We start from the raw sequence: 27,156 nt of genomic DNA, 5'->3' as shown, positions 1-27,156 counted from the left end.
AATGGTTAATGTATTTGAAAAATGGAAAATGATTTATTTGAAACTATCGCATTACCTAATTTTACATTTAAATTTTATTTATTACTATTAAATTTATATTTTGGCCTTGGGTATGTATATTTTACGTTCTATATATTGGCCTTGGGTATGTATATTTTTTATTTATTACTATTAAATCATAAACCTGTGCATAAATTTATGATTCCGATTAACAAAATTTGTCTTTTTCGATTTGGCTAAATGACTTTTTTTAATAATCATTTACCTAATTTTGATCACATATACATACAGTTGGTAAATTCTATCTGCATTTATTTTCAATTTTAAATTCTCCATTCAAATTACTCCTACTCCACAATACAAATCTACTCAATTCACTACGTACCCCTAGGGCAGTTTTTAATAAGTTATTATGCTTAACTTGTACTACTAATATTTAGATTCTTGATATTTACATCCCCAACAAAATTCCTTCTCATTGCTTCCTCCATCCCATAAAAGTATGGACAATTGATATTACACGAAAATTAAGACAAAATTAGTAAAGTAAGAAAGATAGAAAGAAGGGTAATTAAATAGTGTTGGTAGATAGTTGGACCCACATTATGAGTTTTGATGGTAGATAACCAATACGAATTTGGTCAAAACATTCACATTTTGAAAAACATGTCTATAACAAATGAAAATGTCAACAAAGTACTCATTTTTTTACGGTTCCATAAAAAAATTAATGGTCAACGCTAATTGCACAGTGGCGCGGCTGTTATTTTTTTTACGGAACCGTCGAATAAAGGACCACCCCGAAAAGGATTTCATTTGTTATGAACCTGTTTTTCAAAAAATGAATGTTGTAAAATAAATTCATATTTTGATCATATGTTTAGGATCAAAATTGACACCATTACTTTAAATTGAAATAACTTTACAAAAATGACATGCACATATTTTTGTGGGACGGAAAAAATGGAAAGTGCACATATTTTTATGGGACGAGAGAGTATTAAAATTTAGTATACAATGTGGGTTTGATTTTTTGAATTTCATAATTTTGATTTGAACTATACTTCTCGAAAATTGTAATTTCTTTAAATTCTTAGCATTTTGGAACGTTACAGACGATCGGTCATAAAATTAATTCTTAAACCATCTATTTACTATTTTTAAGCTATATAGGTAAAATTTATCTTTTCTTTATATTTTCTTTATAAAATTATTAGAGTTCTTAGCCCAATTCACTATATTAAGCAGCAAATTAAAATTTAATATATATAAGTTTACAATTTTGATTTTAAGAATTTTTATAATTTTGGTTGAATTGTTTACTTTCCTAAATTTTGATTTCTTTAAGTTCTTAATTTTGTAACGTTACATTCAAACATCAATAAAAAATAATCCAGTATTTATATTTTTTAAATTATGTATAAAGTGAGTTTTTTAAAGCTCAATTCGCTATAGTATGCAACATACTAAATGTTACTCCCTATACAACATATAATACTAATTGAATTTCACTTTGTTAAGAATTTCTTAATTTCAATTCATCACTTTTCAAAATGTTATTTTATAGTATATAAATTTTTAGAAGTATACAACATCCTAAATGTTACTCCCTATACGACATATTAATACTAATTGAATTTTCAGCTTTATTTGTTAAGAATTTCTTAATTTCAATTTATTACTTTTCAAAATGTTATTTTATATATAAATTTTTAATCTAAAAAATATATAGTCGAACCTCGATTAAAAAAATAATAATTACATATTCTTAACTCATCTATTTAATATTTACAGTTTTATGGAGTAATGTTTTCCCATTTTTTTCACAAATATATCAGACTTTGTAGCTTAATCTATACTATGGTTTAAGAGCACCCCTAAGCATTCAACAATACATAAATTATTTTTAAAATTCAAATTCACTTTTAACAAATACATAAATTGGATTTTAAAGTATTTGTGATGCAACTCTTCATGCTTTGTTGTGGCGTACATATACATGGGCAAACAAAATCATTTATAATTTCCCAGAATATTTCGCTTTTCTTCATATGAAAAGCTAAGAAATTAATCTCGGTCTCATTTGTAATGGTAGGGCCCACCTAAATGATTCTGTAAACCAACGTTCGGTGTTCCAGAATTGTCTTTAGTATTGGAAATATATAAATTATTTTCTTAATTAAAGATGGGGTGTTCTGATCTAAATACCCTTATTTCAATTTGCAAAATTAATGATGCCTGCAAAACCAAATAACAGTGTTCCCAAAGCTTTTGAACATAAAATTCTGCTTCTAATCGAGCATCGAGCGTCGTGACCCAAACAACATCCAAAATTGAGGGAGAAAAGATGTTAGATCAAACCCATCTTGAACAAGGACCCAAATTTCATACAATGAGATCTCAATTTTCAATTAAAACCAACCCTCCCTCCCAAAAAATTCCAAATTTCAGATACTTCATATTCTTCAGCTATGACCCAAATTCTATAGTATGATACAAATAAAACCCTTTACTGACATGTATCTCAAAATCAAAGTAAGATACCTCCCTGCAAGCAAACCACCAGAATTCAACAATCCTCAAATCCCAACACACCCAAAATGCCACTCCCTCAATTGAAGTTTCAACTTCAAGTTCAGATTTTTATTCTCAAATCAGTGTAATGTCACGAATCAGTTAAACGTGGTCTGCGTCGAGGTGAGGATTCTGCTAATCGACCACCAACACTCACCTCGCCGGGAAGAGATCGACGCAATTTGGTAATCCAGTCGTGCAAGGCGGAGAACAGGTTGCCTAGGGCTGAGAGATTACGCGATAGAGAGAAAATTAGGTAAAGTGAATATTGGGGAAGATTAAAAAATGAGGAGGGTGTAATTGTAATCTTGTGTGCAATTCTGGATGTTCATGGTACTCCGAGAATTTAAAACCACCTCAACAACACGATTTGAAATTTTGACAATTCACAAAGGAACAGTGCGGGCCTGCTTGTTTTCTAGGGCCATGTAGAATTTAATCAGATAAAGCGAACGTCGGAATTGGAGCAGAAAAAGGCCCAAATCTGGCTATATCAGATACAGCGAACAACTCCTTAAGTTGATTGATATCGACATGGTAATTGGTAGCCCAAGAGGAACCATGGGTGGAGAAATAGACCGCCATGGCCGAACCCGCACAACAGGAGCGTCTGCCCGAGAGTAAGGAGGACCGACGAAGCCAATGACCGAGACATCAAATGCGGCCTTCCGACCGTTACCAAGATTATGTCTCGCGGTAGTTAGTTTTATTTTGTTAATTTATTTGATTTTAATTCGTTTTATGCAATTTATATTATTTAAGATAATGTTGAGTTCGTGTAATTATAAGCTATTTTGCGGGTTTTCTTTATGGATCATTTCTCAGAATGCAAAAGAAAATCGAACCAACCCCGAATGTGAGAATATGTAAATTGAAATCATTAATCAAATATCATAATTCCTTAATTTTATTTACTTTATTTTTGCGTACGTCTCTCAAATCTCCGTTCAAACTCCATCTTAGAGCATCCACAATGGGGCGGACGATGGCCTCTCCATCGTCCGCCACTGTGGCGTCACGGACGATGCGACGGACGAAGGCGACGCGTTTTCGGTTATTATTTAATTTTATTCAATTTTCAAAACCTATATATACCTCTCACTTTTCACTTCATTTTTCACTCCTTTCACTCTCAAATTCACACTTCATTTTCTACATTTCAAACAAAATGAATCCCGAAGATTATCCAAGTCCGAATAGTTCAATGTTCGGTGGTGCACGATGACCGGGTACAGAACCCGATGAATACCGGCCATTCGACACCAATACCCAGTACGATCCCGAGTTCAGCACGGACTCGTACGGGCTGTCAGACATGGAGCCTTCTCCCAACCGCACACCCGCCGCCGCCCCTCCGCCACCAAGAAGAAGCGGACCAAGGCACGAGCCCAGAAGTTGCCACAAACGGCGGTGTGTAAAGAGTTCGCCCTAGGAAGGACGAACTATGCCCGGAAGAATCCATCGTCTTGACGAGATGTTGGATTGATGTTTCAGAAGATCTGGTGTTCGCCAACAACCAGAAGGTTACTGCGTATAAGGAGCGCATCGCCGAAAAATACAACGCGGCCAAGCCGCCGATCGCCTACAAGCGCCAAAGGGAGCCGCTCCGCAAGCACTGGGATCAAATAAAGAAGCAGGTCAATCTGTTCGCGGGGGAGTACGACAAGTGCGAGAGGGAGCAGAGCAGCGACGAGAGTCTGTCGGATGTGCGCGACAAGTGGTGCAATCGTACATGTCATTGTACGGCGAATTCAAGCACTACCAGTCCTGGGCGCTCTTGAAGGAGAAGCAGAAGTTCGTTGGTGGTGTGCTTCTCCAATCGACGGCGACGAAGAAGAGGGCGTCGAAGCGCACCTTCACTGATTATACAAGCAGCAAAAGCGCATCTTCAATGGACTTCAACAATCCGGTGTTTGAGGATGAGAGTTCCGGCACACCGATGTCCTCCCGGCGTCCCCTGGCATCAAGGCTGTCAAGGGCAAGGGCAAGGCGACCTCCTCCGCCGCGGCGCCGCGTGACCAGGCCCCAAGCCCGACCCCGAGCGCGATCACAACCCCATCTTCGGCTGCGTCACATGCCTACACGGATTTGGTGGCCTCCTCCAACTATAGGACGTTGTTGGACGCGCACAACGCCCTGATGCAGGCGACCAACCCGGCTCAAATCGAAGGCATCCAGCGGATGATCGATGGCCTCAGCCGCAGGTTGGGACTACTTTAGACCAGCCAGTGTTTTTTTATATGTAGTGCACTTTTTTTTAATTTCTAATTTTGTAACTTTTTTTTGAATTAAGTAAATGTAGGATTTGCCTTAATTGTGTTGTTTTTATTTATTTATTTTGCTTGATATATTTGCATAAATTATATAAATACAAAATGAAAGTAAAATGTTTAGAGCGGGGCTTAGGGCGGGCTATATCCGTCCCATTGCAGGTGGAAGAGGCGGATGATAAAATGCTGATGTGGCGGTGCAAAGAGCGGGGCTTAGTCCGCCCCAATGTGGATGCCCTTAGGACCCGTTTTATAACGTGGATAGGATATAACATGATAGTTAACTTATGATAAAATTTTCAGGCCAAAGGTAGGATAGTGTATGGATAAAGATTTTAAGATGTTGTTTTATAGATTGAATAATTCATCAGGATATTGTATCACATTCGCATATGTTTGAGATGAATTTGATTCCCAATAACGAAGAATCCCAAATTATGTAGTTGGAATTATGAGTCCAAAATGAAGAAGATTCAAAGTGGACGAAACATAGTAATCAGATCCAGTAAATTCATAAAATTACACAAAGATGAAATTTGAGTCCAAAATGAAGAATCCCAAAATGGATGAAACATAGAATCGATTCCACAAATTAAACAAAGATGAATTTTGAGTTCAAAATGAAGAAGAATGCCGGTGGAGAAATCGATTCCACTGAACTAAACAACAAAGAGGTTGAATTCATCACCCCTAATCGATGCCTAAATCCAGAAATCGACAGCGGCCGTGGTGCTAATCGACTTAGATCCCCTTCGCCAATGTCGATTTTTGAAAAATCTCGGGCCACACCACTACCACTTCGACAATGGTGGCCGTCATGGTGCAAAGAGAGTAACTGGCATTGTTGCAGAGAGAGGATGGAGTCCCGTAGAGAGAGAAGGAAGGGGATGGAAACGAGGGCGATGAAGGAAATCCTGCTGAAACAGTAAATCTCTAGCTCAAACAGTGAAAATGGGCACTATTTGCGTCGGGCCGGGATAATTTTGGAAGGCCCGTCGGGCTTCTTAAAAAATAATCCAGACTATAAAACATTGGTTTTAAGTGGATTAAATAATCCAATCTACCCTAAACCCATCTTTAAAACACGCCCTTAGTGTTTAGTGGAGATTATTTATGGCCCAAGCCCAATCCGGAGCCAGGCCTAATTGGGGAGATTTTTGGAACACCGCTTTTAATTCCAACTGTACAGAACCGCATCGAAGGAATAGCAGATAAAAACGGACCCCACCCAGCTCCGGCCTCTTATATATATTCCCGGAAACCCTCTCGCAAATTAGATGACAATATATAAACAATGACGCCGGCGAAATCCTCCGGCACGACGGCGATCGGCCAGCCTCTCCTTCCCCAGCCACCTCAATACGTCATCGTCGCACCTCCCTACCCCATCCCCTACCGCAGCCACCGCCGCCGCCGCGACTCGTGCAGCTCATGCCGCCTCATCTGCATCGCCTCCACGCTCTTTGTCCTCGCCGCCGCTGTCTACCTCCTCTGGCCGTCGGATCCGGAGATCTCCGTCGTCCGCCTGAACCTCGATCGCCTCCACTTCCGCACTTCTCCTTTGCCCTCGCTCGACATAACCCTAGATCTGACGGTCAAAGTACGGAACAGGGATTTCTACTCCCTCGATTACGACTCCCTGCGCGTTGCCATCGGGTACAGAGGGGAGAGGCTAGGGTCTGTGAAATCAGCTGGGGGGCACATCAACGCTCGCGGCTCGTCGTACGTCAACGCCACGCTCCGGCTTGACGCGGTGGAGGTGTTGACTAGTGCCATATTCTTACTGGAGGATTTGGTTCGAGGTTCGATTACGTTTGACACGGATACTGAGATTAGTGGAGAGCTCGGCCTTTTCTTCGTTGACCTTCCTCTCAAGGTAACTGTAATGGTTAACTGCAATTACATAGATCAGTAATTTAGTTTGAATCTAGGCATTGAATTGACAGAAAATATACAAGTATTCTGCTGATTGATGATTATGTTGCGATAGAAATTAATGGTTTATCAAATTAATTGAGTTAATCAGACAATGTGGATGATATAATTGGCCAACTTCAGTCTCTTGGAATGAATGAAACTCTCCCCCTACTCGTGGATAGTCTATCAATTCATATTCTCGACCAAAACAACTCGCTTGAAAATATGCTCGTCTCTTTGTTGCGCTGTGATTTTTAAGGAAAAGCTTAGGTTTCTGGTGACCTAGTCTGAGATGGATAATGAAGGAGCCTCTTTAGATGAGGAAGAACATAATATTTACTATATAATTTTTAAAGTCTTTCATATCAAGCTTTATTCATAGAGCTTCAAGACTAGGAACTAGGAATACGGCAGACCAACACTATTGGAATTAGAATCAGTAAGATTGCAGGACTGGAGCAAAAATGATTGAAGAAAATCCTTGGACCATTCATGTATGCGTTAGGTTTCAGAATTTTATCAGGGTCGTACTGTCTCAGGTGAATAACAGGACTCCTTTTGAGTTGATTTGAGCTATGTAAGAACTTAGAAATAAGATTATTCCTAACGTCCATGTATGAATGTCAGTCAAAGACTCAGTTCTTAAATTGATCATTGTTCTAGATACAGGGCAGGAGTAGGACAAAGAATATGATTCTTTTACAAAATGATGATTTTACCATGAGAATTTGGTGGTTTGTATTGCTCTTCGAGAGCTCAACTTGTATGCGCATCATCCTTGGTGTTCCTTGAGAATGGCCTAAGCTGAATTTGTCTAATGTTTTAACTGCATTTGTTTTATAAGTGCATTACTCAAATGAGGTTTAGATGAAAAGTATGCTTATGGTTTTATCAATGGATGTTGATGTACAGGCAATTATAATATGACCCTTCTTATTTTTATGTCTACAGACAAAAGTATCATGTAAAATCATCGTTAACACAAGCAATCACACAGTTACTCACCAAAATTGCTACCCAGAGGTAAGGCTCTAATATAATTTTTGCGCATTTCACCTGCATGCTTATTGATCCTCATACATGTTGCAATTCAGAGATAATTATAAAAGGGTGCTTGGTATGAGAGTTTTGACTTTGGAACCACAATGTATCGACCCCAAACCAAAAACCTCACCCGTTTCCACCTTTTTTCTTTACCATGCCCTTCATATTAAAAAAAGGTGAACCATATGTGGTGCAACTCGTGAATATAGTGAAGCTTTTTAACAATAATTTTTTTCATTGTTTTGTATGCTATGATTTATGAATAATTTCTTTACTCAACAGTGATGAACGGATTGGTTCTGCACGGATGCAAGGGAATAGAGATGAAGGCAATTTCTCCAGCATTTATGATAACCAAAATAGAAGAAAGTTATGTAATTATTCCAACTATACTATCTTCATGTAAGTATAAAGTATCTGATTCTGTCATGATGCATGGATCAATGTTCATATCCCTGTCTCTTTCCTTTAGATCTAAGAAACTAATCTGACTCATCCATGAGCTAATTCATCTGTACAGAGCTACTATTGTTGCAAGATCTAATAGAACATATTGTCCCTTTCTTCTTGGACAATAACTCATAGCCATCAAATTTCATGCCATTGGTGCTGGTTTCATTGTTTACTTTTTGTAGAAATTGAAAAAGAAATACATATGTACTGACCTTAGAGAAATTTACATAGATATTGTTCATTACACTAACTAGGCTTAGATACAAACCTATTAACCCACTGATAGTCACCATGGTGTTTCCTGCACCTGAACGAACCCGGATGACTGGTCGGGGAACATAGGCACCCTTTCACAACCTGACCACCTTCCCCAGCTGGTCGTCCGCCCAGCGGTGGTGGCTGCACGGGTGCCACCAATGTAACCAGGTGCCTCCCGGGGCTTGCAGACGCCACCTGATAAGGGTAGCACATCTTCTTAAGCTGAGAATTTGCCTTTGAGCTTGTGTGAAAGAGAAATAGTGGTGTTAGTATGAAAGAACAAAGAATCATGGGATTATATAGGAAAGAAAGCAATGAAAAGTGAGGAGGAGAATAAAAGAGAGGAATAATGAAATGGTTTAGGTATATTGTGTGTTGTTGTAAAAAGATTGCATTGATTCCACACAGAAAGGGGTGGAGTTAGGCTTTAGCTTTTCTATGAAATTTGGTGTTTCTTTTCCATTCAATGCTTATCCACGTAAGAAAAACAAACTTTGGCTAAATTATTTGCTAATTTTGAGTGGGGTTCGGTTCGGTATTGTTCTTTTTTTTTGTGGTGATAAGTCGGTTGACGGCTCGAGGCAGCTGTCAGATTGGGAGGGTGAACATGTGTATTTTTGGGGTTTTGTTTGAGTCATCAGCCGCCACGGAACAATAAATAAGAATGCAACCTAATACATAATGACTTTAAAATTAGAGTAAGGATAAACAACCAAATTTTGTACAATCAAAATCAAAATAAGACTATATTAATAATTTGATGTATTAATTATATATTAAAATAAAATTTTGTACAATCAAAATAAGGCTATATTAATAATTTAATGTATTAATTATATATTAAAATAATAAATATAGTAAGTGGACAAGTTAAAAAGACTTATTAGCCTTTAACCTCATTTTTTATTTTTATATTTGAATTTTCTTCCTATTTTTTTAAAAATTTGAATAAAAGTATGCACTAATTACATTTATAGTTCTAAAAAAATAAAAAAATTATACACAAATCATAAATATATGACCACAATATTATACATTTTTCATATACTATATATGCATCCATATACTTTAATTAAATGCATAAATAAACCATTTTTTCAAATAAACTAGTTTTAGTTGTACAAAATTTGGTCACATAAATTTGTTGTTAAAATTAAGTTATGACATTTATTTAGCAAATTTTATGTACGATACATAATTAATTATTTATTTCGTTTGAAAAGGGAAATATTTATTTATTTATTTGAAATGATCTAGACATAATAAAATTGGGCGTGTTTCTGCACAAACTTGGAAAATAGAAAACGTGTTTTTATTTTGTAAAGAATTTTTCCTTATATCTTTAATTTCAACATATTTTACGTTTAGTCCCATTTTTTGAGAAATTGTTAAATTATATAGTTAAGAAAAACAAAATCAATATCACAAGTTGTTGACAATAATTATGTACTAGTGTTAGCCCACGCGCTATGCGCGACACATAATATTTTTATTCTATTAATTAGACATTGCGAATAAACTAAATAAAAAAATATATAGTACTATATAGTAACAATATGTTAAAAAGAGATAAAATTAAATAAATTTTAAATTAAACTAACATGAAAATATTTATTAATTATGACACTTATAGGTCTCTAGAGCGAATAAAAATATCATCGTTAAAACATACATACTTCAAAACTAAAATGTTATCAATATAAAATTAATGGTATAATATATTTAATATACAACTAAAAAGTATGATAAGAACAATAATGTCGTCATAAAAGATAAAACATAATGTACAAAACAAATAAAAACACCCATACATATAAACATTCGAAAGTTTCTATTTTAAAGGGATGGGTCTAAGTGGAAATAGTTTCTATTTTTATGTGACGAAGGTAGTAGTTCGTAAGACATGAAAAAACTTACTATATGTGAACGACCTTAATTGTACAATAATAAGAATAATAAAATAAAGAAAATATAAATAATAAAATACAAACTCTAATATCCCGCTGACTCTTCCTCCCCCTTATTTTCATCCTTGATTACTCTCCAAATTAAAGATTTATGCATATGCGCGAAAACAAATGTGATAGTTTATGATCTTCATTTTCTTTGCTTCCTTTCGTCATTTTGTTGTTTTAGGTGTTTTTTTGGCATGAAAACTAAAGTTGTAGCTTCAAAATATTATAGATGGTTAGTTAGAAGCTTACGTAATTTCTATATTCGTAAAAAAAGAATTATAAACTGGACAGAAAAATTAAAACAAAACTAACAAAAAATAAAATAAACTAACATTAAGAAAAAACTTAAATATGAACTAACGTCACTGAAAAATAATCTCTCATTGGATACGTGTTTTTGGTCGCCCTTCGAGATGCTCTTAGCCGTTGGAAATAAAAACTTATCATGACTTTTCGTAATTTGCCTTCATTAACATGTAAGAATTTCAAAAAAAAAAATATTCAACTGTAGATCAATATTGCAATTTTTTAAAAATATACAGATGAAGGCTTAATCCCAGTGGAAAAAGCATTTTCGGCTTCCCTTCGATATGCTGTTAGTTGTTCGAAATAATCTCCTGTCACGCCTTTTTTAAACCGCCGAAAACTTATTCATCGTTGCCAATCGCCACCATATTCTCTCGTACCCCCCGCCGATATACTCTCTCCCTGTAGCCATCACACACATACCAAACACAAATAGGATAACACATTTTTTATTAATGGTATTGGTATTTATAGAAAATTATGTAACTTTTGACTTTCTTCATTTTTCTTGGGTCAATATCATTTATTCTAAATTAAATCAATGATTCATTATTTTTTTAACCTCTCAAATTATGATACTCACATAACCGCAAATTTTAAAAGTGCATAATAAAACCGTTTTAATGATTAAGGAAAAAACTTTTGACTAAGAAACCGATTATGCGTAGCAATTTATTGTTGGTAAATGTCAATTATTGAAAACCGTTATGCATATGCATAATGTTTCTAAATTCTAATCAATTCAGTGATGAATTATATTTAAATTTATTGTGTTGATTCCAGCAAATAATGGTCTATTAAATTATTATAAGCATGAGCTTTAACAAATAAGTATAATAAAAAGTACAAATAATTGTCAATATAAAAACTTGTTAATTACTACTATAATCCAGTTTACCAAAACTATATACGTCTCAATTTTCAATTTTATATTTCTGCTAATGGTTTTCATTCTGATTTTATTTTCTTATATCTAATTATAAATTTAAGATATTTAACAACTCACAATTCCAATGAGGTTTATTTATTTTTCAACTTCTGAATAAAAAAAATTTAGTTGCAATTTTCACACCATTCCACCAAAATGAATTGGGTGACTAAACTTGTTACATTATTGATTGAATTTGGAGGACGAATATTTCTACAAATCTACAAATTAATTGGAAACCGAAATGAATTGATACAAATCTATAAATTAATAAGCAGGTACAAAAGCAAAATAGTGGGAAGATTTTGTAATGTTTTATAGCTACTATCCAAAACTCATTAATATTTAAAATCCTTTCCGAAACTTTTAAATATTCAAAATATAACTCAAAACTTGTAAATATTCAAATTTACGCCCAAAATTCATAAATATTCAAATTAAGGCCAAAACTCGCCTTTTATATATGTATAGATTATAGGTATTAATGGAAAAAATATATATATAGTTAAGAAAAACAAGAATTTCAAGTTTTGCGGCTTATTTATGATCGTTTTATAATAAGACTCATTTGATTGATGAATGATTTTTGTCGGCTATATTAATATGAAGATTTTGGTTTTTGAAATATTACTCGATAAATTTGGTTGAGGATGCTCCGAATAAATTACACCCCAAACGAAATTCCTTCTCATTACTAAACCAAAATAGTCGAGTAATCCCTCAATATGTTTGTCTTGACGTTACAACAAAAAAGCTCGAGTATCAAATCAAACAAATCTTGTTATAAAATGGAAAAAAAAAAAAAAAACCTAGCAGTAGACTTGGCATTGTGAGTTCTTGTCTATATAATTAAACAAGCTTTCAAATTTTAAGAGTACAGAAAACAAATTGAAGTAGAAATCGCTCATAACAATTTTGCTACTTTTGGTATTTGCATGCAACAAATCTCATTATTATTATTTTTTTATCATTTTCACTAGAAAAGTTCAGCAAAATTAAGCAATTGCTGAGAGAAATAATAAATCAACCTCACTGTCTTAGAATATCAGAATCCAGAAACTGCAGCAAATATTTAAAGAAATGCTGCAAATCTCAACAGCCAATACATCAAGAACTTGCAAATCAAAATGAAGTTCTCAAGCAAAACTGTTTTAAAATTGTGGAACTAATCTCTATATCAAACTAAAGCTTATAATTTAAATCCAAGTTTATGCAACAGCCTTTGCACATTTACATTCCCCTGAATCATCCAATCCCCTTCAGTCGAAAACTGTCGTCTGTTTCTGCAATTTTCCATGGTCCTTTGCAGCTTCAAAACTGCACATTTCCAAACACTTGATATTGCTACAGGAATTGATGAAACCGGAAGTTTCGTTACACCAGAGAAAGGCCAAGTATGACGACCACCAAGTAGAAACTGCAGTCTACGAAGATAGCACAGATCATCTGGTGCAAAACCAACCCCAATTCCAGCAGCTTCACAGCTCCGTCCAAGCTACCATCATCCTCATCCTCGTACTTACCCTCTTCCTCCTTGTTCGATCGTGCCTGACTCACCACGACTATAACAAAGTCAGTCAGTGCCACCACCAAAAGAGGGCTAAACATGACAAGGCTCTCTGGCTTAACTACCGCGTAGTGATGGATGATTTGGAGCACAACCACGGCAAGGCCTAGCAGTGCGGAACAGATTGCTCTTGTATCCTCCGAGGAAGAGAGGCTAGAATTCACCGCATGTGCATTGATTAGACGGAGAAGATTGAGCAAGTGATTGTGAGATAATTGTACATTTTTCGATGGCAATGCAGCTGTTAACTCTTTCTGATCGTGTTGGCGCACGTCCAAATCTCTGCTTCTCGAATCCGTTCCTGTAGATGATGCTTCCTCAACAGGATTGGCTTTTACAATAGGAACCTCGCATCCACCTTCAAATTGAAAAGGTAATTTCAATTGAATTGTTCATCGATAACACCTTTTTAGCATTGATAATCGATTAATATAATGGAATCAAATTCGTCACAGAATTTTGGATGAATACACAAATTAAATCAAATTAGATCGAATCAAGGAGCTAGGGATTCATCGTTAAACATAATCCGATGAACAATTGAGTATTAGCAGAGTGCGAAAATTGATGATTGAGAATTGAAATATACCGGATTGGAAGAAGGCTTGGTCGTTTGCGGAGAGAGGCTCGGATGATGAGCGGGAATGCTGCGGCGGTGGAAGATCGGAGCGGTTGGCGGTGAAGGTAGAGCACTTTAAAACCGGATCCGGATTGAGTGTGTTGATCCGACCCGTTATCAGCGCCATGCGATCTGTGCCCCGCGCGATGATCTTCCTCCTCCGCTGCTCTTTCTCCATCTCCTTCTCCATTTCTCTCTCTGCTTTCGCATGCAATGCAATCCCAATTTTCCCTTTTGAGTTTTATCCGAAAAATAAGGTTTTTTCCCTCTGTTATTGAAACCTTAGATGAATTAAACAAGAAATAAAAATTATTTTGTGCATGCATGTGCAAGATTGATCAAAAGAAATAACTGGTTATTTGAGACTGTATATATGTAATTATATTAAATATAGAGGTCTACAATATACAATTATCAATATTTTTTGGTTTAAAATAGTTAGAGAAAAATTCACACAATTAAGAATTTGTTGCTTATCAACGCATAATGATATCATCAGCTATGACTAAAAAGATTTAGTAACATAGTTAATTATTTCATTTTTGTTGAGTAACATAAATTAGTATATTAAAATTACAACGGAGGAAAAACACAATCAAAATTTCGGTTCGGTTCGGTTCGGTTCGGATATTTGCTTTTCGGTTTTTTTTTTCACCCGTACTCATTGTGATTGAGTTATTTTTATTTTTGATAAAAATACTCCCTCCGTCCCGGCTAAGATGACACATTGCTTAGCCGGCACGAGATTTTAGGAGTTATTGGTTAAAGTGTTTAATTGGAGAGAGGGAAGGTGAGTGCAAGTATTAAAGTAGAGAGATAAAGAAATATGAATAATTTAATAGGAGTGAGAAAAAGTGGTTAAATGTATTAATGAGAGAGAGAAAGTTACCAAAAAAGGAAATGTGTCATCTTAGTTGGGACAAACTAAAAAAGAAAACGTGTCATCTTAAGCGGGACGGAGGGAGTAACAAATTTTTATCTCTGTTACTACTTTATTTTCTCAGCATCTCTTTTACTTTAAATTTTTTCTATTTTATTATTTTTTCATTTACTCCACCAAAAAAAAAATATCTCTACTATAGAAGAATAGAGAATTACATTTTTCAAATTAATACCATTAGAAGAAATACATTACTATAGTGATAAATACTATTATAAGAAATACCTCGGGCCCAATCGGAAATGGTGTAGCCCAAAGAGTCGAGCCCAGTAAGAGAAGATGATTCTAGAAGCTACCAAAGATCCGAGAGACATCTAGGACCATAGACCAGTTTTCCCTTTTTCTTTATTTTCATTTTTCCACCAATAAATTACTACTTTTTTCCGACTGAATATTTCCCAACACTTATAAACCCCCGTCTCTCTACCTTCTCTACTCTAGAGGTTTCCAGCTTCCCCGACCACCCGCTGCATTTGTAGAAACTCGCCGACCTCGCTCTCGCCCTCGCCCTCGCCCTCGATCTGTTGCAGGTATTGCTTGTTTCGAATCTCTGCTGCTAACATTCTCTTTCCACCGTTTCTTAGATCTGATCGTTTTTTTTTTGAGTTTTCTATGCTTATGCATGGTCAGGACTCTTCGTTCTGTTGAATTTTTGTGCTTGATTTTATATTCCGATGCGTGTGATTGATCTCTGCGTTATTAGATTTCATTGGATTCGGTGTTTTTTCTTCAGTACTAGATTGTGCTTGGATTGAATTGGAGGACCTCGGGCTATTGCTGTTGTTTATTTCGCGCTCGAGATGTAATTAGTTTAAAGTGATTAAGAGTGTAATTATCCTGCTTGAGTTGTAATGTGATTTTATGTGGTTTTTCAGCTAGGTTTATGAGTTTGTTTAATCTGAACCAGTGTGTAATGTTGGTCTCTATGAAATTTGACTGTAACTGAGTGATTGGTGGCTGTGTTTGTTTGGATATTTATGATGAATTTGAGTCATTTGTGCCTCAGGTTGTGAGCTCATTGATTTTGTTCGAGTGACCGTGCTACAAATCATAACCACCAAGCAAACATGAGTGTGGTTGGTTTTGATTTTGGAAATGAGAGTTCTGTTGTTGCTGTTGCAAGGCAAAGAGGTATTGATGTAGTGCTTAATGATGAATCAAAGAGGGAAACACCTTCTCTTGTATGCTTTGGAGACAAGCAGCGGTTCCTCGGGACAGCAGGTGCTGCATCAAGTTTGATGAATCCAAAAAATACAATATCTCAAATTAAGAGGCTGATTGGACGCCAGTTTTCTGATCCGGAGCTGCAGCGTGATCTAAAGTCATTGCCTTTCTCAGTGACTGAAGGGCCTGATGGTTATCCATTAATACATGCTCGGTATTTGGGAGAGAGTAAGGCGTTTACGCCTACTCAGGTATTGGGAATGCTGTTTTCCAATTTGAAGAGCATTGCAGAAAAGAACTTGAATGCAGCGGTTGTAGATTGTTGCATTGGAATACCTGTTTATTTCACTGATCTCCAGAGGAGGGCTGTGATTGATGCAGCCACCATTGCTGGTTTACACCCTCTTCGTCTTATTCATGAGACTACCGCTACTGCTTTGGCTTATGGTATTTATAAGACCGATCTACCAGAAAATGAACCAATGAATGTCGCTTTCGTTGATGCGGGGCATGCCAGTATGCAAGTTTGTATTGCTGCATTCAAGAAAGGCCAGCTTAAAATTTTGGCTCACTCGTTTGATCGTTCCTTGGGTGGAAGAGATTTTGATGAAGCTCTTTTCCAGCATTTTGCTGCAAAATTCAAGGATGAATATAAGATTGATGTTTATCAGAATGCAAAGGCTTGTCTAAGGCTTCGTGCAGGTTGTGAAAAATTGAAGAAGGTTCTTAGTGCTAACCCTGAAGCACCTCTCAGCATTGAATGCTTGATGGATGATAAAGATGTAAGAGGATATATTAAGAGAGATGAGTTTGAGCAAATTAGTATCCCAATTTTAGAGCGTGTGAAGAAGCCGCTGGAGAAGGCTCTAGCAGATGCTGGACTGATTATTGAGAATATACATTCAGTTGAAGTTGTGGGATCAGGCTCTCGAGTCCCAGCTATGATTAAGATTTTGACTGAGTTCTTCGGGATGGAGCCAAGGCGTACAATGAATGCAAGTGAATGTGTTGCCAAAGGCTGTGCTTTACAATGTGCTATCCTTAGTCCTACATTCAAAGTTCGGGAATTCCAGGTGCATTTTCGTTCCTATCTTGGTTTTGTCTTCTAAGGTTTCACAGTTATAGTATTGTTTTTATAATCAACTTCTACCCTTTTGAGCATGCAACCTCTGAAAGCGCTCACACGACTCGAAATAAAAGCTACTAGTTTACATATAAATTACTTGGTTTATAATTTTTTATCTTATATGTTCATGTATTTCCTTGTCTACAAAAATAGTATGCCTTTGAAGCAGTCCACTAGCAGAGGCTGTGACAATAATGCTGAAATATGCTTTTTTCTTTATGTATGCAGGTCACCGAGAGCTTCCCATTCCCCATTTCTTTGTCATGGAAAGCTCCTGCTGGAGATACGCAAAATGGAGCGGGTGATAATCTGCAGAGCACCATTGTATTCCCGAAGGGAAACCCAATACCCAGCATGAAAGCCTTGACTTTCTACAGGTCTGAGACCTTCACATTAGATGTACAATATGCTGATGTTAGTGAGTTGCAAGCTCCAGCAAAGATCAGCCAGTATACGGTAACTTTGCTCTGCAAATTTGTTTTAATTCATCAATTAATATTATCTGTAGCCTCGTCATTTACACAACATCTGTTTTCCTTGTGTATTGGCATGTTGACTGCAGATTGGACCATTTCAGTCCAAAAATGTTGAGAAGGCAAAATTGAAAGTCAAAGTTCGTCTTAATCTTCATGGTATCGTGACTGTTGAATCTGCAACGGTGAGCTCTCAGCTCTCATGATGAATTTATTCTCGCATGATGAATTTACTTAACATGTTGGGTTAAGTATATCATAACTCCAGTTTGCTTTTCCCATGAAGGATGCAAGTCATCAGTTGTGTCAAAATATTGAGATAATGCACATGTCCGTGAATTATGTTAATGAGACCTGAACGATTATTGGGACCTTTTCTGCAATTTTGAGTTGTGTCAAAATATAATATGTATTAGAGGGTAGAGAGGATAATGGGGGGTTTATCCGAATTTTCATTTAGTGAAGACGGTTTTGGTCAATAAACTGTGGGTTGTATAAGGTAATGGCTTGATCTTTATGGGGATACAACATAGATATGAACAAAAGGACAAATTGCCAAAACTTTAGTTCTTTTGATATTTAAGGAAGTTGTCACTGGGTGCTGGAACTTGTTAGCAGGAGATTTCTGAGCTATCTTTTATCTAGCTTGCAGAGTTGTATCTTTTATGTGGCATTCACAATTTTATTGTTGAAAATATACTTTCCTCAAAGCCATGACGTCACTCTTGAAACAGCTGCTTGAAGAAGAAGAAGTACAAGTTCCAGTTGCTAAAGAGTCTGACAAAGAGCCTGCTAAAATGGAGACTGATGAAATTCCTGCTGACCCTGCTCCATGTGCGGCTGATGTAAACATGGAGGATTCTAAAACTGACGTTCCTGCTACTGAAAATGGTGTTCCAGAGTCTGGCGTTCAGATGGAGACAGATGTCAAGGTAACTCAAATGCTTATTATTAAAATATGCTATTTTTATAGTAAATATATTATTGTTGTTATTGTTAGTATCATCATTATTATATTTATCATTATCCTCCTCTTCAGTATAAAATAGCTACTTATTTCTGTGCTTGTGTTCGTCTTGCACTACTAGTAATATAACTGTCTAAATGCTGCTCATCAGGTGGAGGCTCCAAAGAAGAAGGTTAACAAGAAAAATGTGCCTGTGTCAGAAGTTGTATTGGGAGCTCTTACTGCTCCGGATGTGCAAAAGGCTGTGGAGAAGGAATTCGAGATGGCTTTGCAGGATCGTGTCATGGAGGAAACCAAAGACAAGAAGAATGCCGTTGAGTCATATGTTTATGATATGAGGAATAAAGTATGTACAAGATCCTGATTGTTATTCCGATTCACCTTAATTATAGTATATCTGAACTGTTTATTTTTGTCTCTGCAGCTCCACGACAAGTATCATGATTTCGTAACGGATTCAGAGCGAGACCAATTTATTATCAGACTCCAGGAGGTAGAAGACTGGTTATATGAGGACGGTGAAGATGAAACCAAAGGTGTATATGTTTCCAAGCTTGAGGAGCTCAAGAAGGTAAAAACTGAAGCTCGTTATGTCTCATGTGTTGTTTTTCTTACTACTTTACCGGATTGTTTTTTAACTAGTAAGCCGAAATCCTGTAGCAAGGTGATCCTATAGAGGAGCGCTTCAAGGAGCACACGGAGAGGGGATCTGTGATAGACCAACTTGCTCGTTGCATCAATAGTTACAAAGAGGCAGCAATATCCAATGACCCCAAGCTCGAGCATATTGATGTGGCGGAGAAGCAAAAGGTATAATTTTTGCCATATGTGCTCTCACACTTGAGACCATTACATAATTCTAACTGTCATGTTTTGAACTGTCAGGTTTTGAATCAATGCGTGGAAGCTGAAGCTTGGTTGAGAGAGAAAAAGCAGCAACAAGATTCACTTCCAAAGCACGCAAACCCAGTTTTACTGAAGTCTGAAGTGAAGAAAAAGGCTGAAGCCATCGATAGGTACTGTAAAAAATTCCGTAGAACTCCCACTTTGTCGTTAGTGCTTTTGCCTTTTCTCATCCAACATATTTTGGCATGTCGCTGGAAACATGACTACCATTTTTTGCCTACAAACTGCAAGATGTTTGATTTTCCCTCGATGTGGCAGCTCCTACAATCTCTACAATTATCTGATACAATCCTTCTTTCTCACAGGTTTTGCCGGCCAATAATGACGAAGCCAAAGCCAAAGCCAAAGCCAGCCACGCCAGAGCCAACCTCTCCAGCTCCATCCCAAGGCAGTGAGTCTCAATCTCAAGGGGATAATAATGCTGGTTCCAGCCCTGGCCAAAACACGGAAGCAGGGGCCGGAGAAGAAGCTTCCACAGAGGCCATGGAAATGGACAAACCCGAGGATTCTCAAAACGTGTGATGGTAGTTATATCTATATAATATATAAGTTACAGCATGCTTGGGCACTTTTTGCACGACAAACAGAATCTGGATTAGGGACTTGTGATCACTCTTGGATGTCTGACGATGTCGATGATTTCTCCATATATTTTGGCAGGTGACCAAGGATGTTTTATAGATATAGCTGGTTCTTTATGATCCTGTTTTAGAGAAAGGGGTTGTAAGAAGTGACTGTCGATCCTCTGTTCATTTCAGCTTCGCTCATTGGAAGCAGTCAAGGGCGTGTTCGAGTTTTTAAACGTTCCCCAAATTTTTGTTGGTTTTGTGTATGCAAAATTTGCCTTATTTTCAAGAAATTACATTTAAATGTTTGGGCTCTTGTCTGAGGTGTGTGTATGCAGTTTTTGTTTATTTGATGATTGATAACTGATAGTAATTAATTGGTGAGCTTGACTGGAGATCAAAATTCTTACTTTGTCCTACTCTAGTTGGCCCATTTTCCTTTTTTGGATGTCCTATTTTATTTGACATATTTTCTGAAATAATAATATTATTATCTCTGCTCTATAAAACTGTTAAAAATGAGTTTTTACTTTCATCCATTGAAATAAGCAGAAAAACAAATTCGCAGTTTGGCTCCTCTTTCTAAATGATGAAATGGTTTCTTTAGTCCAGTATTCTATCTTCTCCTACTCCAACCCCTCTTCCCCAGTCTTGCTGCCTTTTCCCATAAAGAAGAGAGCTACTGCTTCTTGTTTGCAGCAAAATCCAAAAGATGAAGACTTGCTGCACGGGTTGGAGAGCGATTCTTTACATGGGTTTTTGCTGCAATCCCTCTTCTTACATCATCGGCCGACGCTGGTGCAGGTCATTCTAACTAAAGTGTGCGTGTGTTTTGTATTTCAAGACTATTTTTCAATTTTTGTGGGACAAATTAAAGCTGTATGTTCAGTGATTTGTACTTAATCTTGTTGGTGGTATATGAACATGCATTCTATAAAAAGGGAACAAAAGAAGGAAAAAATAGAATGAATTCGAGCTTCTTAGAAGTTGATCAGTTTATTTAGAGATGAATTTCTTAATGAGGTGATGACTTGCAATGCGGGGGAAAAGCCTTTCCATGCTCCAAAAATGTACACCGGTCATCCGACAACTTGTAAAGAAGTAGAAGTTCAGATATATTTCACGAGTACTTGCACGCCCAAATCAAGGTGCACCTATGAACTTCCGAACTTACATAGCTCGCTCATGAATTGACATGCGATAAATACCAACATGATTTAAAAACACATGGATTGTACTATATATTGGCGTCAAAATACATAACCTTGACAAATGCGGTAAAACATCTCAAATCAATTGAGAATTTGAATCCCAAATCCAAACACAAACATATTTAATCTGGACAAGACTTGTGTGGATTGAGACGACAATATGGTGACACATTATAGATCATTATCAACTTTATATTTTTAGCGTCATCTCTAAATTGAAAATACAAGAAGGGTTAAATTTATTTAGCCACATCTAAATCACATAAGGCATTTGCCCTTTTCGTATATTCTATGGACTTCAACACCGAATTAATAATTGTTTGATAGTATTATATTTTTATTATTTATCCAATAATTGAATATAAGTAGTATGCATTTTTATAAAACTTAAAAGATGAATTAAAACTTTAGCATATGAATTATTAATATAATTGTCCCCCAACACCACGCGTCTCTTCTTCAATTTTGAAATTCATCGTATCAAAATCAAAAGCTATTACAAAAATTATCTTTGCTTATAGATTTTCAAAAGCTACTCAACTTTGAAATTCTCGAAAGAAGAGTTAATGTCGAATGGAGCGCTCAAATTTGTCGCCCACAAAAAACGCTATGCATATCAATATCATTCTTTACTAAATTAATACTACTAAGCATGTTTGAGATTAAATATGAGGATACGAGACATCCCCTGCATATATTTCCTCCATTCCAAAAAAAATACAGACAATTAATATGACAACGTGAATTAAGATTATAATAGATAAAGTAAAAGAGATTTCAAAAAAATACAGACAATTATCATGACAACGTGAATTAAGATTATAATGGGTAAAGTAAAAGAGATTCCAAAAAAATACAGATAATTAATATGACAACGTGAATTAAGAGTATAATGGGTAAAGTAAAAGAGAGAAGGAGAATAGTAGTTAAAGTAGGGTTAGTTGATAGTGAGAATCACATTATAAATAGGGATTAATACTGATATAAATTATAAATAAGTTGATGTATATGAGTAATAAATTGAGATAACTTTTTAAAAATATAATATATATATAATCAGATAAAAATAAAAAATACACGTATTTTTATGAAACGGATGAATATATTTAAGGTGTAATTTAAAAAAGGTATATTTAGTTATGCTGCTTTATCCAATAATACAAATTTAAAGATCCTTGATAAGACTCGTGAGGTAAGATTGAGGTTTGTGGCCGTTAACGTCAATCAAATTATTTATTATTTTATATATATTTCCAACACCAGATCCATTTATAATTAGAAAAGGGGAGATTGTGTAGACACGTAATCATGTAAAATTACACTATGAAAATATTTGATACGAAAAATATGATAAGATATTTAATTTTTAGTGGGCCGAAATGATAAGATGGCACGACTCTCTTGGACAATATCGTGTAGATTATATGTACTATTAATATATTCGTCAAGATTTCCGTTAAAATAATACCATCTCTTAAAATAATAATGTGACACCACGATATTCAGCAATCTATAGATTGTTATCTAGCGTATTAGATATTGTTGGCCGAAAAAAATTGTTATATAGTGTATTAGATATTGCTGGCCGAGAAAATTTACACTTGAGCATTTTTTATGTTTGCAACATGGCAACTGATTATTCTTCCACGTATACAAATGATCAGCTAGGATTGATGATATGATGTTACTTTAAGAGGTGGTGTCATTTTAACGCACCCCTATTCATCAATCCTTAAGTGTTCTACTAGTATTCTCTTTTTAGAATGTCCAACTAAGTTTAGTCATTTCTTTTTTTGACAAAAAACAAAACATTCAATTGTTTTTACTTTATTCCACCACTTACTTTACTTTCTCTTTATTTTTTATACTCTATTGTTCTCTCTTATTTTTCAATACAATTTCTTAATCTCTGTGTCTAAAAGTCGTGATTCAATTTAATTGGAACCGAGAAAGTACTATTTAGATAGTATGGAGTATTCACCAATAAAGTTTCGTCTCAAAATTATATGCTAAAATGATGTCAAACTTCCACTTTGCTTTTTTCATTAGCACAAGTTTTCATGCTTTTGACATTTCACATAGTAATTACGGATAAGGTGAGTAAAATTTTTAATCTTTTATTGATTGATAAATTAACAGAAATTTAATAATTATATTCGATTCTAATTTGAGGCTTTAATCTCTGATATTAATAACTCTACCATTATGTGAACACACATAAATTTGTCCATTTATTTAATATGCATGTTATGAGTATGGAAAATGAATTGAGAAATAACTTTATAACTAATGCACATGGTATGTTAAGACTAATAAATTCATTTCAAAATATAAACCGACAACGGTGACAAATAAAATGAATTCAGTTTAAAAAATGTTAAATTTTGGAAAAGGAAGTTATTGCAAACCACAAATCAATACTATTTAACAAATTAAAGCATTAAAAAGAATGATACACAGTATATCAAATTGATGAATATTCCAAAAGTAGATTTATCAATCTAGCTAATTCCTAAAAGTAATTCCTAATTTTAGGATAATTCCAAAACGCCACTGCGATGAGTCATAAGCCAGTGGCTCACGTCTCAGTGATCTAGCTAAATCAATCCCTGTTTAGATGACTCAAAATAACTCCCAAAATTAGAATTACGATGCCTGATTCTATTGATGCTTTTCTCTATGTTTGCTAATTTTGTCATTTCCGTTCATTCATTGATGAATATCATATTTTATTTTTCAGTACTTTTAACAATGAATTCACTATTCACTATCAAATTACAACTATACTCCTTTTCATTTTCTCATATTTTACCACGTTAAAATGACATATCAATCCTTTTCATTTTCTCATATTTTACAACTATACTCCTTTTCATATCAATCCAAAATGACATATTTTAAAGGATGGAGGATGTATATAAAAGTAGGCTGGAATCACTTTTCTTTCCATTCATTTTCTACTACAGTATATTTATTTTAAAAAATTCGTGCGCCCAGTCGAATTAGCCTTGTATTAATGGAGTGATGCGTAATTCATTATTTCTGATTTTGTGCCACACAAAAATCATTAAAAAAAATAGAGAAAAGGGGCATATCGAAAAGAACCCGTGAGCTTGGAATTCCAAAAGGTGGTATATTCACTTCCATTTTCTGCCTCATATTCACTGCTTCAAGATTGCTAATAGTATATTTCTTGTATCTAATAAACTGAGATTCAATAAAAAAAAAGACAATTGTGTATAGCTTTGCTAAATGTGATGAAAAATTACCTTATTTCAATCTGCTATGTTCATAGAATCTAGGAAATTCCTTTTGCAGATTCATTCAATTCAAGATTACAAATTGTTGATCAAATAAGGCAGCTTTATAACTTGAGATTGCATTTGTTTGAAGTAGAAAAAACTACTACTATATATATATATATAGATATTGAGAGAAATTGGAATGAGAGTGAAATGGATTTCTGGCCGGAATTTGTAGCAAACAGTTGGGGGAGAGAATTTGTGGCAGGTGGATTCGGTGGCACAGCCGGAGTCATCGCCGGCTATCCACTAGATACGCTCAGAATCCGACAGCAGAGCTCCGTGGAAGGGACGGCGGCCCAAATATTCCGGCGGCTGGTGGCTGCGGAGGGCCCCTTTTCCCTCTACCGCGGCATGGCCGCTCCTTTGGCTTCTGTAACTTTCCAGGTTCTTTTTTTTTATTAGGAATTTTAATTTAATCCTTCAGTTTTTCTATGGAATAATGGGTAAATAAATTCTGGTTTGAACTGAAATATTAAATCAACCAGCAATTATCTTTTTCCTATGAAAATCGCGATGATGTGGCCATCGGATTTACCTATGTGGATGAAATGGGGTTTGGTGCCATATACAGATGATGCGTGGTAGTGATATAATTGCGAAATCTGGTTGCCACATCATTGCATTTTTCATCGAAAAAAAACTATATGAGGCTAATTGTGAAATTCTTAACTGACGAGTATAGAACAAATCAGAATTGAACTATTCTTGGTGATTTATTTAGCAATTTGCTGTTTTCTCTTTTTTGAAGTTTGTTGCATTATGTAGAAATGATAAACTACTGATAACTTTGCTATGGTAATTGAATTTTGTAGTCCTGTATTTATTTACTCCCCAAATTTTAAAAGTTTTCCGTCGTCTTAAAGTTTGTTGACATTGTGTAGATTTCTAAAATCAATATTTTACTTGAGATAGAAGAATCGTGGTCTGAACCTGGCTCAGTGTGTGTTTTGAATATTATAAGAAATTGGAAGTCCTAGATTAATAAAGAAACTAGATTAAGATTATAATCATAGCAAAAAGTTTGATGACTACTAAATCCAAATTTTGGTTACATATGGTTCCGTTTCTAACTTTGCTATGCTAATTGAATTTTGTATCCTGTATTTATTTAATCACCACGTTTAAAAGGTGTAATGAATGACACAAAATATATGTAGAAATGGGTAATTTAAACCAGAAGGAAGATTGATAGATGCAAATTAAAAGCCTGTTTTGATTGATTTTGCAGAATGCTCTAGCTTTCCAAACATATGCAATCCTTTCAAGAGCAGTAGATGGGCATTGTAGTAGCTCCAATGATCCACCCTCATACAGAGGGGTTGCTCTCGGTGGGTTCGGCACGGGAGCCATCCAGAGCCTCGTCCTCAGCCCAGTCGAACTGGTCAAGATCCATCTCCAGCTGCTCCGCAGCCCCACGGGCCCACGGGACGTGGCCCAGAGCATTCTCCGAGCGGAAGGCTTTCGGGGCCTATATCGGGGCCTGACCATTACGGTGCTGAGGGACGCCCCGGCCCATGGGGTCTACTTCTCGACGTACGAGTACACGAGGGAGTGGCTCCACCCGGGCTGCAGGAAGGACGGCTGCGAGTCGTTTGGGACAATGCTGCTTGCGGGAGGGTTGGCCGGTGTGGCTAGCTGGATCTGCTGCTACCCTTTGGACGTGGTGAAGACGCGGCTGCAGGCGCAGTCGAGGTCGTGCGAGAGATACGGGGGGATAGTGGATTGTTTCCGGAAGAGTGTGAGGGAGGAAGGGTATCATGTGTTGTGGAGAGGTTTGGGGACTGCTGTTTTGAGGGCCTTTATTGTGAATGGGGCTATCTTTACTGCTTACGAGACGGCACTAAGGTGCTTTTTCCGGGCCAATGACAATCCGGCCACTATTTAGGCCGGAGACGGCCGGCCCTTATGTGCCTTTTCAGGGGCAACCTGAATCCGGCCACCATTTAGGCTGGATTCGGGCATTGCCGGTGCTGCTTGTTGTGGTAGAATGGGGAAATTCTTGGGATTTGATTTTATTTACTCTGGTTTTTAATCTATTGCTATTATCAAATGTACTTATATCTTGTGAAGTTTCCTTTGTGTGTTTGAATTTCAGCTACAGTAATACGTTTGAATACTGATGTAATTGGAAAAATGAGTTCTCAACTGTTGAACTAGTTCACAGCAAATTGTCTATTAACAAGGCTATGTTTATACTATTATTCAGATCACTTTCACAAATGATTAAAAAATTCAAATCAGACAATTTACTTATTAAATAATAATCTAGACACTTAGATTGAGATAGTTGTTTTAAAATATTACACCTCCATTCCCAAATATGAGTACTCAATTTTCATTCATCCCAATTCCGACAACAGTAGTATGCTAGTATTTTCTTTTCATTTTACTTCGCAAAAGACTAAAAATGACCCAAATCCTTGCAGCATTTACAAATTACAATAATTAATATATACCTATTCTTGCAACAGGTGTGACTCTACCGTCAATATATTCTCTCTAAATCACCATCGAAAGGGGCTGAGTATAAATTATTTTATAGTACAAGACTGAGATACAATATCGTCTACTGCAAGACCTAGATTATCAAGTTCAGATTTTATTTTA

At 35.9% G+C, this 27,156-nt stretch overlaps 4 protein-coding genes and 1 long non-coding RNA gene across 9 annotated transcripts; 3 read left to right on the top strand and 2 right to left on the bottom strand.

Annotated features, from left to right (window-relative positions):
* Window positions 1-5,811: 5,811 nt before the first annotated feature.
* Window positions 5,812-7,717, bottom strand: LOC148923093 (uncharacterized). The gene is made up of 2 exons (XR_016132926.1): window positions 7,481-7,717; window positions 5,812-6,737 (listed from the first exon to the last, which is right to left on the bottom strand). It is a non-coding gene; the product is annotated as an uncharacterized LOC148923093 (long non-coding RNA).
* LOC148923092 (uncharacterized) lies at window positions 6,104-8,255 on the top strand. Of its 3 annotated transcripts, XR_016132925.1 has the most exons (4): window positions 6,104-6,720; window positions 7,713-7,784; window positions 7,856-7,981; window positions 8,088-8,255. XR_016132925.1 is itself a non-coding variant. In XM_089061757.1 (3 exons), exons 1-3 carry the CDS (start codon window positions 6,139-6,141, stop codon window positions 8,088-8,090), a joined length of 657 nt encoding a protein of 218 aa, XP_088917883.1. In that variant the 5' UTR covers window positions 6,107-6,138; the 3' UTR covers window positions 8,091-8,255. The 3 variants fall into 3 exon arrangements, 2 of the variants coding, with proteins under 2 accessions (XP_088917882.1, XP_088917883.1); XM_089061757.1 differs by lacking the exon at window positions 7,856-7,981 and having other exon boundaries at window positions 6,107-6,720; XM_089061756.1 differs by lacking the exons at window positions 7,856-7,981; window positions 8,088-8,255 and having other exon boundaries at window positions 7,713-7,811.
* A 4,480-nt stretch (window positions 8,256-12,735) lies between these two features.
* On the bottom strand, window positions 12,736-14,081 carry LOC125198536 (uncharacterized). Its single transcript, XM_048096843.2, has 2 exons — window positions 13,862-14,081; window positions 12,736-13,630 (listed from the first exon to the last, which is right to left on the bottom strand). The coding sequence occupies exons 1-2, from the start codon at window positions 14,079-14,081 to the stop codon at window positions 13,080-13,082; spliced, it is 771 nt and encodes a 256-aa protein (XP_047952800.2). The 3' UTR covers window positions 12,736-13,079.
* Window positions 14,082-15,205: 1,124 nt separating this feature from the next.
* Window positions 15,206-20,349, top strand: LOC125206125 (heat shock 70 kDa protein 15-like). Of its 3 annotated transcripts, none has more exons than XR_016132710.1 (11): window positions 15,206-15,361; window positions 15,838-17,068; window positions 17,350-17,577; window positions 17,684-17,779; window positions 18,329-18,526; window positions 18,713-18,907; window positions 18,986-19,132; window positions 19,222-19,371; window positions 19,447-19,577; window positions 19,773-20,127; window positions 20,226-20,349. XR_016132710.1 is itself a non-coding variant. In XM_089060871.1 (11 exons), the coding sequence occupies exons 2-10, from the start codon at window positions 15,899-15,901 to the stop codon at window positions 19,987-19,989; spliced, it is 2,532 nt and encodes an 843-aa protein (XP_088916997.1). In that variant the 5' UTR covers window positions 15,206-15,361; window positions 15,838-15,898; the 3' UTR covers window positions 19,990-19,991; window positions 20,128-20,349. The 3 variants fall into 3 exon arrangements, 2 of the variants coding, with proteins under 2 accessions (XP_088916997.1, XP_088916996.1); XM_089060871.1 differs by having other exon boundaries at window positions 19,773-19,991; window positions 20,128-20,349; XM_089060870.1 differs by having other exon boundaries at window positions 19,773-20,349.
* Window positions 20,350-24,378: 4,029 nt separating this feature from the next.
* Window positions 24,379-26,750, top strand: LOC125207552 (mitochondrial arginine transporter BAC2-like). Its single transcript, XM_048106943.2, has 2 exons — window positions 24,379-24,933; window positions 25,778-26,750. Exons 1-2 carry the CDS (start codon window positions 24,700-24,702, stop codon window positions 26,432-26,434), a joined length of 891 nt encoding a protein of 296 aa, XP_047962900.2. The 5' UTR covers window positions 24,379-24,699; the 3' UTR covers window positions 26,435-26,750.
* Window positions 26,751-27,156: the final 406 nt, after the last annotated feature.

Source organism: Salvia hispanica, chromosome 6 (assembly GCF_029641045.1).
Source record: "Salvia hispanica isolate PSC_SH4W2 chromosome 6, Shi_PSC_v1, whole genome shotgun sequence".
NCBI lineage: Eukaryota > Viridiplantae > Streptophyta > Magnoliopsida > Lamiales > Lamiaceae > Salvia > Salvia hispanica.
This window is presented reverse-complemented; position numbering and strand designations above follow the sequence as displayed.

Coding starts and splice junctions, on each gene's coding strand:
- LOC148923092 (XM_089061756.1), top strand. CDS start 6,139: ATGACGCCGGCGAAATCCTCCGGCACGACGGCGATCGGCCAGCCTCTC. Junction 6,721..7,712: donor TCGTTGACCTTCCTCTCAAG/GTAACTGTAATG, acceptor TTATGTCTACAG/ACAAAAGTATCATGTAAAAT.
- LOC125198536 (XM_048096843.2), bottom strand. CDS start 14,081: ATGGAGAAGGAGATGGAGAAAGAGCAGCGGAGGAGGAAGATCATCGCG. Junction 13,631..13,861: donor CCAAGCCTTCTTCCAATCCG/GTATATTTCAAT, acceptor TTCAATTTGAAG/GTGGATGCGAGGTTCCTATT.
- LOC125206125 (XM_089060871.1), top strand. CDS start 15,899: ATGAGTGTGGTTGGTTTTGATTTTGGAAATGAGAGTTCTGTTGTTGCT. Junction 17,780..18,328: donor TGACTGTTGAATCTGCAACG/GTGAGCTCTCAG, acceptor CTCTTGAAACAG/CTGCTTGAAGAAGAAGAAGT. Junction 19,372..19,446: donor ATGTGGCGGAGAAGCAAAAG/GTATAATTTTTG, acceptor TTGAACTGTCAG/GTTTTGAATCAATGCGTGGA.
- LOC125207552 (XM_048106943.2), top strand. CDS start 24,700: ATGGATTTCTGGCCGGAATTTGTAGCAAACAGTTGGGGGAGAGAATTT. Junction 24,934..25,777: donor TGGCTTCTGTAACTTTCCAG/GTTCTTTTTTTT, acceptor TTGATTTTGCAG/AATGCTCTAGCTTTCCAAAC.